Source organism: Parasteatoda tepidariorum, chromosome X1, assembly GCF_043381705.1.
Source record: "Parasteatoda tepidariorum isolate YZ-2023 chromosome X1, CAS_Ptep_4.0, whole genome shotgun sequence".
In the NCBI taxonomy this organism is placed as follows: Eukaryota; Metazoa; Arthropoda; class Arachnida; order Araneae; family Theridiidae; genus Parasteatoda; species Parasteatoda tepidariorum.
Window position 1 is genome coordinate 26,387,997 of NC_092214.1, and position 15,983 is coordinate 26,403,979.

At 27.2% G+C, this 15,983-nt stretch overlaps 1 protein-coding gene across 1 annotated transcript in view; it reads right to left on the reverse strand.

Annotated features, from left to right (window-relative positions):
* Window positions 1-15,624, reverse strand: part of LOC107456707 (uncharacterized) — a 58,907-nt gene extending 43,283 nt beyond the window's left edge. Inside the window, exons 1-2 of the mRNA XM_016074644.4 lie at window positions 15,467-15,624; window positions 406-538 (exon numbers count right to left, since the gene is read on the reverse strand). Coding sequence (XP_015930130.1) covers window positions 406-538; window positions 15,467-15,524 — 191 coding nt within the window. The 5' untranslated portion in view covers window positions 15,525-15,624. The remainder of the gene's footprint in view (window positions 1-405; window positions 539-15,466) is intronic.
* Window positions 15,625-15,983: the final 359 nt, after the last annotated feature.

The following is a 15,983-nucleotide window of genomic DNA, read 5'->3' on the forward strand; positions in this document are numbered from 1 at the left end:
GCCTCCTCTCCCTAAAATAAAAATCGGCATTCTTTAATTTGCATATTCTTTTATTTAAATTTAAACAAGTATTCTTAACAAGCATATTATGGCTGTATTTATGGATCACTTTGCACAGAAAATATTCTCAATATATATATTTAAACTAACAATATGTAAAAGACTTCAAGGACAGGCTTGGTTGTCAAACTCAACTTCTGGATTCGTAATTTCATTACTATTGTCCCGGCATTCAATTTTTTAAAAAAATGCTCGTAACCTACGAGTAGCATTTATTACAGAGTTTCTTATTATTCATTTATTTGAAACAAAGATATATGATAATTCTTGCAATTGTCCTTTTTCTATGTAGAATTATAGAGTAATAGACATTTTGAAAATAACAATTTTAAAGTTTTCACCTACCTACAAACTGTTTTCAGTTGATCCCGCGTAGCTGCAAATGTGAAATCATTACTTTTCGTAACCGACATTAAAGATTCAAGACATCCGTTCAATTCCACCAATGTACATTTTTGGCTTGCAGTTAGAGCAATTACTGTAATATAAAATGTTTTACTGTTAATTTTAAGGAATATAAGGAAGAATAGACATGATAGTTCATAATCACCACCTTTAATACAAATTCGTTGAGTTTTTGTTAAACGTTAAGTTTTTAAACCTATATATTAAGTATGAACCCCGCATTTTAAAGACGGAAAATTAATATTTAAATGAGCAAAGAATTTTTTGTATCAAAATCAGACGAAACATTATCGGCCAAAATCATGAAAAACCGAATTATTTTATAGTTGACATTGAAGGGCATTTATATTTCGTTAGGATTTACTTTTCAGTTTCAGCTGATACCTTAGCTGATATTTGTTGGATGAAAATTAAATTTAATGGTTTCCTTTATAAAAGTATTTAAAATATTATTCTAGTGTAAGTTTTGGTTAACAATTATTTTTTTTATTGAAGTTAAGATTTTTTAAGATATATTGTGGTATTATTCGTTCTCCATTATTCTTTTATATCTAAAAAAATTCGAAAAAGAGTCATTTTAAAGAAACATACCAAGAAAAAATTATCAGGATCAGTTATCATTTCGTACAATACTCACATTTAATTAAACTATTGAGTTGTCTTCTGCGAAAAAGATCCTGTCTCAATTTTAAGATGTTTTTAGTTATATGTTTTACCGGTAAAATAAACAATTCCGGTATTCTTTAGATTATCTAGGAAAGTAATATAAGTACTAAAATTCGAAGAAGAAATATGAGATTATGATTATTCCATCCCTTGTCTAAACATATTTTGCTAATACCCACAGACAAACTAACGAAGTATCAGCCTTTAACTAATACCTCTCTCCAAAAATACATTTTGAATCAAGTTGAAAATAGTTTTAAAAAAAGTTTCCCAGAATTGTTTGCGAATTTTATAAAGTATTCTATTTCCAAAAATATATTATATGTTTTAAGAAAATAGAGGTATTAAAAGGAAAAGTTTAGTAGACGAAGGTTCTGAGTAACATTTTGAAGAAAAAAAGTTGAAATTGTATGACGAATTTTCCTATTTTAGATGATTTATCCGTACGATATTATATTTATTTTGCAAAATGATTACAGTTTGAAGATCTATTTAAAAAGAGGGTTTTAACGGTTTTGGACCGTTTTCTAACTGTGAGAAGTTCTTTTGGAAATAAACAATAAAAGCAAAAATTGAGAAATTATTTATTATGATCGCTTACTAAATTTTCAAAAGAATGTAATCTATGAGGAAAAATTTGACGTTTTCAAAGAAGGAATAAATAGATAGACATCTGTTGGCTATTGTCAGTAATATGAGCATCGTTGGTCTTTAAAAACTTTCCCTTTGTCAAGTTTTTAAATTTTTTATGGAATAGTATTAGTTTTAGTCAAATGCGAGTGAATACTTTGTTATGTTTTATAGAATATAATTTGCCATAAAATTTTTCTATTAATAACTTGAGTTCAAGATTATAACTTTTAGAGGTAAAGAATTTAATATGTTTCGATACTATCTCGGTACTATTCCATGTTAAAACATCAAATTTTTTTTCATTTGTTAATATTTTCTTTTCTTATTTTGCAAATTTGTCCGATCTCCAATCATTTATACCGGTCTTATGTATATTAGATATAAATATTATAAATGTTATAATAATTGTAATGTTCTAATTTTAATTACAAACCATTCTGATGTAACATTAAAAAAGGAGGATACTTTGTGTGTTGAGCAAAAAAAAAAAAAAAAAAAAAAAAAAAAAAAAAAAAAAAAAAAAAAAAAAAAAAAAAAAAAANAAAAAAAAAAAAAAAAAAAAACTAATTAAAGCACAAATAAAGTGCAGAAGTGGGCACGCTAGTTTTCGTTCTATAAAGCAAAACCTTCCTCAGTTTCTAAACACCAAATCATTTAGGAATTTAAAAAATGAGGAAGCTTCTTGTTCCTAGAACTGATACTATGTCCATTTTTGTACTTTATTTGTTCTCTGTTAACGTTAATTTTTGCTTTGTTTCTTCGGTAAATCTAAGACAGTTTTTGTTTAAGTTTTAACTAAATAATTTTATTAAATTTAGTGATTAAATTGTTGATTGCCACATTAATATTTTAAATTTCTTTTCATTTATTGCAATATAAATTTTCAATTTTAAATGAGTTTTTAAAATGAGCTGTTTAAAAAATGCAAATGAAATGGTAGAAAATCTGAAGTTCTCCATAACAGAGAAATTTCGTCTGTGCAAGAACAAAATTATTTGTTTTTTTTCCAACAATCACTTGAAATTTAAGAGAGAAAATAAATTTTCATTTTCAGTAACATTCAAGAGAATGAAAAATAAAAATAAAACAAACTTAAAGCATATATAGAAAAACAAAATACAATTTTTCTAGATTTCTTTCTTTATAATTTTTTTTTAATTCCAATTTCAGTTCTTGGAAAATTCTTCGAATGTAATGAAAAGCATCAAACTATTTATATTTTAATCACTAGAATTCAAAAGTTTTTGTAAACTTTGTGTCATTTCAATCTATAATGAATAAGAAAACATCGATCTGTTTCCCCTTGTATTTTTATAAAAAATATTTTCCTCTTAATATAAATCTATCTTAAAAGGAAATTTTTGATGACTGATAAAAATCATGCATTAAAAATAACTCTTAAGACTTTTGTTTACGCGGAAACGAACTCTGCAAATAAAACCAAAGATAAAAGGAAAAAGAAACATTTAACAAAATTTATTTTATACGATACATTTTTGTAGACTAGTACTTAATAGCAATTACTTGAAAGATTATTCCAAGAAAATGTATAAAGTTATTGAATGCTAAAAATATCTTGTTTTAAATAAAACTGAAACTTGAATAGTAGGAAAAATAGGTAGTTGATTACTTTATGATTCGTATAAGTTTTATCTCTAAAGGTTTTAGTGAAATCTGTTTGAAGTCTAGTAGTTACTTTTTTGGGTTTATTTTTAAAATACCATTTAATTATGATACTTTCTAAAAGTAAGAAGCACCATTATTTTGCGACAATAAATTTTGAGAGATTAATTTATTTTATTTTTGATACTAGAAACCTAATTTTGTATGTCAGCAAAACAAAAATTATAATTACAAAAATTATAATTACAAGCAAAATATTTTATATACAGCATGTTATTTTTTTTAAATAATTGAAATTTATAGGGAAATTAATTAAACACTTCTTAGTTAAAAATACTAACGCAATTAAAAATAAATCTTACACTTCACTTTCTTTTAAAAAAAAATTATCTTTCTTTTGACACAGAGTATAGAAAAATGTTATATTTTATAGTGTAAGAAATACATGTTTTCCGAATATAAATTTTTATTTCACGTTCGTATAGTCAATGATCACAAGTTGAAGTATGTATGTAAACCGTAAAAAAATGTCGTGCATCTGAACATCAAAAATGGTGGCAACTTCATTACACCAATGTGGCATTCCACTACACCGAAATCCACATTAAGTTTCTGATGCTGTGAAATAACTAGAATGTTCTTTTACACTACTTAGTGCAAAGAAGCCGCAGCCATCAATCACTATGTTTGTTATTTAATAACACTAAAATTTATAACTAAAGTAAGATATGATATATATAAGAATCATTAAAGTTATTTTTACGAGACAATATAAAGCAATGTTCAGTATTTAGGTTTCATACATATTCTAAAAATAAAATGACTTTGTAAATCAAGCATACGCGAAGCACGGAAAATATTAAGACAAATTCAAACTACGCTTGGCAGAGCAGAATCGGATAGAATTTTATACAGTATAAAACTATTTGATACAATTTACAGAGACTTGAAAATTAAATTATATATATCTTTATTACACAACGGACTACATACATATATAATTTTAATTGCGAACTATTGCATTTATTGATATTGCATGTTTTAAAAAGGAAAATTCAGGCTACTTGAAATTAAAGTTTGAATAACAAGTTTTAATTCTCTGAAACATTGTTTCTTTCTTTTACACGACTAGATTTGATCAAGAACACCACTAAGATTTTCTGATATACAATAATACAATATGTATTTGTAAAATAATACAGTATTTATATTATTTAACCAAAATTATTTGATTCGAGAGTATAAAATTTAACCTATTCCGGTAAGCTACATTTTTTTTCAGAAACTTCTTTAAAAGTTGGTCAGTTATAAGACCTTCATCAATCTAGGTTAGTTATTGTATCGAATCTTTTATTTTTTGAAGAGTTCCTTCTTTAAACATTCTATACTTCGGAGTTATTTCTAAAGATAATTTGCTAAGCAATAAGAAGAAAAATAAGCTAATATCAAATCAATAAAATCTCCATAATGATCATTAAGTAGCTCACTAAGCTATAAAGTAATTTTAAATATTAAGAATAAAAAACTGTCAATAAAAATAAAGATGAAATTTGCGTCTCTTTAGCCAAGTTTTTAACAGAACAAATATTGAATATCTCTGAAAAATGTGTAAAAAATGTATAAAAAACAGATTAAGAGCTTATTTATTACATAATATTTAGAATTACATCTAAAAATGGCTAAATAGTGTTATTGTTTATGTATTTGGTATAACAGAAGGAAACCTTCAAGCATATTATCTAAAAGAAGCTTGTTTTTCAAACTACATTTATTGATCACATAAATAGTAAAATTATAATCCTTTGCCTACTCGTTGTCTATTAGTTTTAATTAATCATTATATAGATAGTTGAGGCAATGTGTGAAAGATTAATGGTTTATATTCTGTAGGTCGTTTTAGGCATCCAATACAATTTTTAGCTTATCTGTATAATAGGAAATTTTATACGGAAACAAATTCAACATATGAAATTTAGCATATGAAATTTAAATTTACTTTAACATATGTAAAAGTAAAAACTTTTTTTTCTCTGGATCTCATATAATTTTAGATTTTGATGATTTTTGGCAATTTTGCACTAAGCCAGCCAATTTTTCAATTGTTCAACTTTTTCAAATAAACAAAAAGTTTTCAGAGGAGAGTTCGTTGAGTATTTTTACAGTTTGTTTCAAGACATTAATAATATGAAAAATATTAACGTAAAATTGCAACTCAGGGATTGGTTGAGAGAAACTTTAACTTAAGCTCAACTTTTTTTCTTACGTTAAACAAACTAAAAGCAGCCCTTATTTAAAAAAACGAAGAATAAAGCTATTCGTTTCCGAGGTTAAACAATAAGGTGTTTTAATGCGTAAACATATATTTAAAGTGTAGAAATTGAAATCTCCAAAATGTCTGATATTTGCGTGTTATCATAAAACAGCAGACATTTCATAAAGCAGTGTGTTATATTTGAAAACACGAACGTGATTTCCTAAAATTTAACTAATGAAGAGTTATTCCTAAACTGTGAAATATTAAGTATATTTAAATGATATTTTAATCACAGAAATTCATACCAGTAACTTCATTTGAATGAATTCATTACTATTACATTCGTGATTCTGAATTTCTATGAAGTTTTGGAAGAAATTAACGCAATGAGGGAAAACTTTTTATTTTGTTTAACTTATTAAATACACCTTTTGGTAAAATTACCATAGTGTATGATAATGACATTTCTGGAAACGAAAACCATAATTCTAGCTAATTAAACCAAAATATGCGGTATTCAAACCACTTATTTGGTAATTTTTTCGTTCATATGGTAACAGTTTATCGGAAATTCCGGTTTTCAAAATTATAGTTCTTATCACCACGCATTTAGTATAAAATTCAAAACTGAAAAATAAAGTCGAATAAAAAGTTTTAAAGTCACATTCTAAGGTATCATGATAAAATTTCCAAACTTTGACGCAATTACCAAATTTCATAACACATTATATACACATATAAAGCCAAATTTTATTGTAAATTTTGGCTTTATATGTGTAAATCATTCCCAAGGCACTTCGGTAAAATACCAAACTCTTTGGTCTTCCCATATAGCCAGAAACGTGGTAAATTTTACCATAATCTGATAATTTAGCAATACTTTTTTGTCAGTGAAGAAATTTTGAAGAGGGTTGAACCGTAATATTGTTCAAATTTGATATAATTTTTATATGGTGCTAAACTGAACCATATCAGTGTACATCTTAAACTTTATTATACTATAGTAATGGAAACATTGTTCAAATAAAACCTTATAAGATAGCGAATTGCGGCAAATTTTTACCGCATTATGGTTCAAGGCATCAGAAATATTGTTTAAGGGTTATTTCGATTTTTCTAAGACACTAGAAGATATATTATTGTCTAATAATGTTTTAATTCTCAAATAAAAAACTTAAATATTTTCATCTGCTGTTTTTTTAAATCAAATATTTTTTAATTAAGAATTTAATGTTAATCAAATATAGGGAATTGATTTTTTTTTGGAGGTAGGAGGTATATGTTTGCAAAAATACCATTTATAGCAAATAAAAGTAATTAGAAAATGCCATTGATATATTAGGATTATAATGGAAAAGTGTTTTCACACCAATAAAAAATTGTTGGTTGTTTAACTTCAATGAAAAAAAAATCTTTGACCTAATCTGAAAAACGTTTGAAGTTTGAAACGTTTGAAACGTTTAAAGTTTAAAGGCGACAATAGGGTAATGTTTTATCTAATAATTAAATTTTAATTCAATAATATTTATATTATTTTTAAGTAACAAAAAAATTTAATTCGAAAATTTGAAGCATCTAAGTTAAAAAGTTTGTTTTGCTTAGTTAATTACAAAAGTATTTTGCACTTTAGTTGTAATTAATAGTAAAAAGTAGAATGCTGTTCTAAACTTGTGCTATAAGTTTTTTATGGGAAATTTCTAAATCATTCCTAGTTCGTAAGCCGTTGTAATCGTCATTTTATTATGTAGCCAGCATTGAACAATCAATCCATTTTTGAGTAAACGACTGTCAAAGTTCAATTCCGTACAATTTTGAACACAGCACAGAAGATTATATTTTATTTTTATTCTCTGAGAGTATACGATTAAAGGATAATGCCCCAAATATATTTATTTGTTGAAGTTGTGCCTAATTTCTTTTTTATTTTGCTACAAAAATTTAAATACAATTCTGGGCATTATATCCATTTTATACCCAATTTCTATTGAAATTTTTTCCTCTTTTTTTTCTCTTTTTATTCATCATTTCTAATAACATTTAGTTTAATTTTTTTGAAAAAATTTCTTGACCAGATTCTCAAAAATAGTTTCGCTCACAAACTTTATTCGAAATATTTTAGTGTTCGTGTAACTTACAATTCATTTTACTATATAATTTTAAATCAATAGAGGCATTTATCGGTTTTTTTTTTGTACAAAAGTGTATTATCTTTGTTTTCGGCATTTCTGTTGTTGTTGCTGTTTCTAATGGCACTTGCCACACGGGCAAGTCTGCTTGGTGAAATCGAGTAAATTTAAGGCAGAGTGTGCGTTTCTTGTTTTTCAGTGGCGCCATCTATGGCCAAGAATTCGACTTCTGTCACACCATACGTCGCACCCGTTTATAGGGCGGACCCATTCATACATCCATTCATTCATTCACAGATCGTAATTTTAACCTGAATCAGAGAACGATTGATCTCCCATCCTGTACTCCCAGAGGTATTAATTTGTTATGGGAGCATGGAGGACTTTAGCGACTCGACAGATATAACGTGCATCAGTCACTTTACTACACGGGGAGTCTTCGAACCCACGAACTCTCGGACATGGGCCACGCGCCCTACCGACCAGGCTATTCTGGCCTCAGTATTTCTTCTATTATTTTGTTGCTCCGAATACAAATTTAGTCCATCTAGAGAAGTATTTTGATTTCAATACCAGATAAAAAGAAATTAAGAGGTTTAGGTGTAGTGTATAGTCCGCAAAAAAAAAAAAAGATATCACCCTGAATAACTTTCGTTCTAATGATCGAATTTTCACGAACTAAGTGTCAATCTTAATGGTTCCTGGGGGTGACCTCAAATATGCTAATTATCTGGTGCTAACTATTAATTAAGTTTCGAAATCAGACACAAAAACGTACTTTCTCTGAATTAACATATATTTTTTTCGCATATTTGGAATCCAGACACTTGATTTAGGGGGGGTAGTCAAAATTTTGAAAAAATTGGGTCTTAAATTGGGTCACAATAAAGGTTTATATATTTGGCGATAGTCCAGAAAACCGCCAAAAAAAGTCGCCTCCGCAAATTAATATTTTAAGGTAACCCATTGACTAATTCAAAAGAAGAAGACTTAATTTCACTAGGTTGCTAAGCAACCAATTTCTGACTGNACCCAATTGTTTTAAAATTTTGTCTACCCCCCCTAATTCAAGTGTCTAGATTCCAAATATGTAAAAAAAAATATATGTTTATTCAGAGAAAGTACGTTTTTGTGTCTGATTTCGTAACTTAATTAATAGTTAGCACTAATTAATTAGCATATTTGAGGTCACCCCCCGGAACCATTAAGATTGACACATAGTTCGTGAAAATCCGATCATTAGAACGAAAGTTATTCAGGGTGATATCTTTCTTTTTTTGCGGACTGTACATTTGAGACATGAGTATTTTTTTGTATTTTTAATGTATCACATCAGTATGTTTATCAAGAAATAGTTTATTTGGATGTGTTTAATACAGGATGTCAAGAAATAACTTAAAGTTTAAAACTAAATATGATTATCTCCCTCAAAAGTTTTAAAATGTTTAAACATCAGTAGGTTTATCAAAAAATAGTTTATTTTTGTGTGTTAATACATGGTGACAAGAAATAACTTAAACAAAGTTTAAAACTAAATATGATTATCTACCTCAAAATCTTTAAAATGTTTTACATTATGCATTGATCAAAGCACCCATTCAAATATGCAAGCAAGGTATTCCGTAAATAGCTCCGTTAATATGTTTGCTTAAATGCTCTTTTAAAAATAAAAATAGAAAAGTATCGCATTGGGGGTTCCGAATTAAAATTTATGACATGAAACCCTAAACATTTTATAAGAATCTGACGTATCACGGAACAGAAAGATGGACGCAAAAAATGACAAAACAGGTTTGGTAGGAGTTAAAAGTCAATTATTAAGAACACCTTCAAATTTCAGCCTCCAATTAAACTTGTTTTGATGTTTTTCAAATTTGCTTCCTTGTTTTATGATTAGTCAGATTTCGATGGTTTTGTTTTTTCCTGGCTTAAATATTAATTTGTGATCCCCAATGTTTGCGCTTTTTTTTCCATTAATTTTTGATTAGAATTCTCAACACTACATATTAAGGGCGGTCTTTACGAATCACCTTATTGGAGATAGTTCATGAATTGAAGATATGAGTTAAATTGAAAGATGTATTTTAATAAAACATTGAGAAATATTATCTTAAGATCTTGGTATATCATGACATTGACGTCTAAAAAAAGTGATGAAAAATTCCTCTCTTACTGAGAATGGAACAATATTTTAGAGTTAGTTTCGATTATTTTTTTGTATAGTTTAAGAAAGTGAGTTGTAATTAATATGTAATTTAACACTGTAGGTTATCGTGTTTTTTTTCCTTAATTCTTTTACCTTGTTTTAAATCGATACAAGAAAAGAGCAGCTGAGCGTTTTCAAAGGAAATACAATTCGAATTTTTTTGTTAAGGAATAATAATTATGTCTCAAAACTGTTTGTGAAATTTCACTAATTACAAAATTGATGCCTTAGCGTATATTTTAGAAGACATTTCTTATTGAAAATTATTTTATTCATTGTTTTCATCACGCAACTGTCAAAATAGAACAATTTCTAAAGAATTAGATTTCGAAGAATTAGAAGAAAAACAGAGAGCGGTTAGTTGGTTATTAATGTTCTAGTATTTCGATATTTTAAATTCAATCAACTTAAAAAAAATATTTTAGCTATCAAGTTGAAAATGTTTTTACTTTAATTTATATTTTTTTCGAAAAAACATGAGGAAAAAAAAATTTTTTTTTCTCAATTTTCTCTCAAAGTAACAAACTTAATTGTAATCGATGTCGCAGAAATGTCTTTTTTTTGCCATTTTCTTTTTGAATTTGTTCTTTTTCTATTCTTCAACTTTTATGTCATTTTTTTCAAATAAATTATTTTTGCTCAAAATATTTGATTTTAGAAAAAACCATTCTAGTTTTGTTCAATTCTTTTTCAAAAATAAGTTTTTTCCTTGTAGGAATGTGTCTTTAGATAGTTGCAATGATGTATATAACAGTTTTCTTTTACGTGTGAACATTTGAGTTAATTGAGCTATTTCTAACTTTCTCAACAAATAAAAAATGACTGAGTCAGGTAATTTTAAACAAGTTTTGAAAAAATATATTTCTTTCCTGGTACAGTTTTTAAAAATTTTTTTTTTAAATTTGTATCTCTGCCATTTATTTTACACAACTATATATCCTTGTAGATCATTGTTTAGTACAAATCTATGACTGATATGCTTTTATGAGACTTTAATATGGGAATTGTGAATGACTTTTTCTTATTATTGCTTAATATATGAAAGCATGAAGTTTTAAAATTTAATTTTTTTTAAAAAATGTAACATGTTGTCTACCTCTTTTCATTATAAACTGTCAGATTCTTAATTTTTATTTATTATTTATTGCTATAAAAAGTGAATTCTCATGTCCAATTTACTACATTTAAAATGTGCTTGAGTTCTTAATAGTTGTATTTAAATACTTACATGTTTAAATAATACTAAATATTAGTTAGAAAAGGGTATTTTTTGCTGAAAAGAGAAAAACTTGCTTCTCGGAAAAGTATAATACAAAACTTAAAGAAAACATGTGCAAAAAAACATAAACTCATCAATATAATTTACATTTCAATAAAAATCAAAACCATGACAAATACAATTGATACCTGAAATAATGAAATTATCTGAATTAAGGCAATTTAGGTGCAATAAGTTTTATATAATAATCTCTTGAGAGAAAAAAATAATCGTTTCGTTTCCGTCGTCGGTCTAATAGTAGAATTAATTAAGGGAATGGAATTTTTCCGATTTCTGTCTTCTTTTTAATATAATCTCGCAAGATAAGAATATTTTTCTAAAAGTCTGCGCAGAAGTAAATACAAATGAAAAAATTTACATTGAAACTCGAATGGATGAAATGAAGCACAAAAACTTTTAATATAATTTTTCGAAATGACATTTTATGTAACTCACTGGTTTCAAAATTTTAACTGATTTCTTCAACATTAAGTAATTGGAGGCCTCGGTATNAACATTTTCCAAGTATTTGTATGTTATAATTTCAAGAATAAGCTTGTTTTTAGATATTTGTGGGGCTTATAATTCATAAAGAGCATCAAAAAATAACCAAAATTAAGTGTTCCTTTACTGGGTGTTTATTTACTGGTAAGAGCTGTTCCTTCCTTTGGTCTTCTTACTACTTGTTATTTGAACCTCCAAAACTTTAAAACAATATTATGTAAGTTCTCTACAATTTTTTTACATAATTTGCAATTAGTAACAAATATGTTGACACTGTCATTTAACTAAAATTATGAATTTTGAAATTAACATGATTTTTCAAAAGGCAAGCGAAACTTAAGTGTTCCTTTACTGGTTAGTTTACCATACCTAAAAATTTTCTGAGTAATTGCGCACTATTCTTTGATAAAAAAAAGTATAACTTATAATGAATGTAATGTCAATATCCTGAAATTAATAGTTGAAGCTGGCTCAGACTCGTACCATTAATTAATTGTATACTGTACTTTAAAAAAAACTTAAGTGTGAATAGGCTGTTATCTAATAATAAACTTTTGAAACTGGCTCAGACCTGTCATTAACTGTACTCTATACTTAGAAATACTAACATAAACAGTGAGATTAATGATTGGAAAGCGCCGACCAGAAGGCTGACTTTCAGTCAGGAAGGACCGGGTTCGAATCCCGAATAAGGCATGTATGTTGTTTGCTTTTCCTCGCTGTACTATCTGGATTTCTTACTGCAAAAGCAACGTTGGCCAACCTAATATGGTGCCCCTGAGGGAGCAGTCGACACGTCTGCTCATCTGTTACTCGAATGACGAAGTCAATATCCGAATGACGAAGTCAATATCCGTGGTGGCATTGGAAAAAAATGATTGGAAGGCTGTTATCTACTAATAAGTCCTTGAAACTTGTTCAGACTTGTCATTAGTTGTACTCCATACTTTGAAAAACAAATGTGAAAAGTATAATGGGACCATTACGCTGTTATAAAAATTTCTTAAACTAGTCACTAAGTATGCTCTACACGTTAAAAACCTAAAGTAAAGCGTAAAACTAATGACTGTATTAGAACTAACTCAAAGTAGTAATGAATAGTACACTATACTTTGAAAAATAAATACTGTATATAATTAATGCCGATTCAGTTTTAATTTTTGAGATTAGTTTCAAAAAATAAAATTAAAACGAGGAGTAAGTTTCAACCAAAACTTTAAAAGCCCAAGGTTTTAATAAATTATATTTTTGATGCGTATATTAAACAATTGTCAAATAGTTTAACGATTTTTTTAACTATTTGAACTGAAATATTATTTTTGTTGTAAATCTAAATTTATTTAAATTACTCACGATATCATATGATTTCCTTAACGTCATAGAATGAAATTCTTCTGTTATATTGAAAAATGTCAAGAATTTCTAGCTAAAATGTACGGCTCAAAAAATTTATTCTTAGAATTTAAACACAACTTTTCAATATTGTTTTGAGATTTTGAAATACGGATATTTATTTAAGATAAATAAAATTTTACTCTATTGATTTTTTAAAGCAAAAAAGGTATTCGGAGAAATACGAGTGATGGTTTTCTTTCTATTCCAGAAACTATGACTACATTTCAAGAAAAATAACTATTTTGATTTACATATATGCAACTGATAGTTAAATACACGACATAAATTTTGGCTCTTAATGATGTTCTAAAGTAAGTCATAAAACGTTATTTTATTTTCGAGTTAAGAATTTTATTTTTTTGTTAAAATATAGCTTTGAGTTATAAAATTTTATAAACTTTACTAGAAAAGTGCATTTTAATTTATTTTTCAGTTCTTTTCATTACAGATAACACCGAAACATTATAATTCAGACATTCTAAATGTACTTTGAAACGTAAAGGGGTGTTTCTATAGAAGCCATCAATTTTCTAAATCTATTTTGTTTATCTAAAAATTAATGGTATACAACTTGAGTGATGACGTTTGACGAATTTAGTTAATTTAAAATGGAACTTCTAGACGATTTTGTTAATTATTTGATAATTTTGTTATTGATTTGATTTTGATAATTTTATTCCCTACATTTTTCGTAAATCTAGAATAAAAACAGAATATCAAAAAAGAGAAATGTGCATATTTTCTCCATTTTATTTTTTTAGAGTATATAGATATTATGGAAACAGAACTCTTATAAACTACCACCCTTAAGACTAGAGGTAGAATGACTAAGTGTATATTCAAACATTAATAAATAACTATTACGATAAAGTAAATAATGGCACCTTTACTGCAAGACAACAAAACCGCTTGACATAACCGAGGTCATTATGTCATAACGAAGGCGATAAGTGGCATTTATTTTTCAAATGTCATATCGTGAGCTGCGGTAGTTCAGAGGTTAGAGTGTTCACCTCCCATTGAGATGATCTGGGTTCGAATCTCAGAGATGACAGGTCAATAATATCAATCACTCGGCTTGCACTGACTACGGTGATGACGTAAAATATTCTCAGTAGTAGACGGAATACGGATTAGAGTTTTCTTGCTGTCAGGCTAACCGTGGGAGATTTTCGTGGATTTTCTCCCCATGTAACTGAAATGCTGGTTTTCGTCATTTCCTTCAAAAAGTGCTCCACGAAAGCTAGTTTAATAAAATGTCCTATAGCATCATGCAAAGATTTGAAGATATGCTTAATAATATGACATTTTGTGGTAAAAAAATATTTTGATTATTCGAGGACAAGACTCGGATTACTTAAAAGTTGAAAAAAATTAATATTTTTGTCCAGAAATTTTAAACTAAAATAAATTGATCTAGACACATATTAATTTCGCTAAAACTTAATTGAAGAAATTTATAACAAAACATTTATTTCTCTTATATTTAGAATAATTACTTTTCCATGCGTAGTTTTATTCTACGTATTATGAAGTTTTAACTAAAATTTGTTTAAAAAAAGCTAGTCTGAATTTCAATCGTGAAAAATATTGATAAAAATTAAATGTTCATCAGAATTTATAAAAAGTGGTATCAAATGCTGCGATCACATAAAATCATAAGACTTACAAATAAAAAAATGATCCCTGAAATCATTTCTGAATTTATTATTTACAGTTCAAGGGATATTTTTCATTTTGAGTAATTAAAAAAACTTTCAAATAATATCTCTATAAATTTTTATTTGGAAATAATATCCCTAATACTAATCTAAGGTCTCTACTATACCAGTCTCTACTTAACCAAATTACTTCTCAATTATTGCTTGTTAGTTAAACTTTTTTAAACACGGCCTCACTTGATCTGTTATGATTATGTAAAAGCGAAAAATGAGTTATAATTTCTACTTTTTAGATGCTAACTTATGACACAAATGTTAAGACCCAAAACGCTTAAATTTAAAATAAATATAAATTGTAAAGAATTTTTAGTTTCATTTCAAATTTATAGAATTATTTGAACTATTCAAAAAATTTCTGAGCAATAGTTTTTGATAAATGAAAATGGGAACATTTTATCTTGCTGCCCACTTTAAAAAATTCTTATAAATGTGTTTGAAGAAAATTAATCACACACTTACTATATGAGTTTTACTATTCATTTCGTTATTTTGACTAAAAATTCGGGTCGTAACTTTAATTTGTCATGAGTTTTGTACCGCAAATTAAATACAATTGTAATAAAGTTTTTAAAATTTCCATTATAAAATATATCATTCAAGGCAATTGTTTCTTACCTGTAACAATAAACAATTTAATCTCCAATAAAACTGTCACAGTCAATATAATAATCATCTCGTTAAAAGTCGTGAAAAAAGAAACTCGGAAAATCTTAAAGAAGTTTCCGTGCAGACCTGAGCGATGTTCACGTCGCAGAATGTTACCGGAGTCTGGGATTGTATCTGATCAACGGTGGCGCTCCTGTTTCTCCTGGATAAAATACCGGGAGCACGTGGATTGCAAAACACACGTGGATTGTAAAACAAACGTGAGTTAGGAGGATAAGTAAGTTTCCTCCGAGCTTTAAAACACATATTAACTATTTGGTTTGCAACTGAATGATTTGATACTTGAAAAGTGATCATATTCTCCTTATTATAATTTTTGTTTGGATTTTTCCCAATTTAAGATAGTTTTACAGGTATATTATTCGCATACTTCACAGACATCTCAAGAAATTGCGACTGCAGAAATTGCTCTTCCCTTATTACTGATTACCTCAATTGCTTTTTTAAGTTTAAAATTATAAAAAGT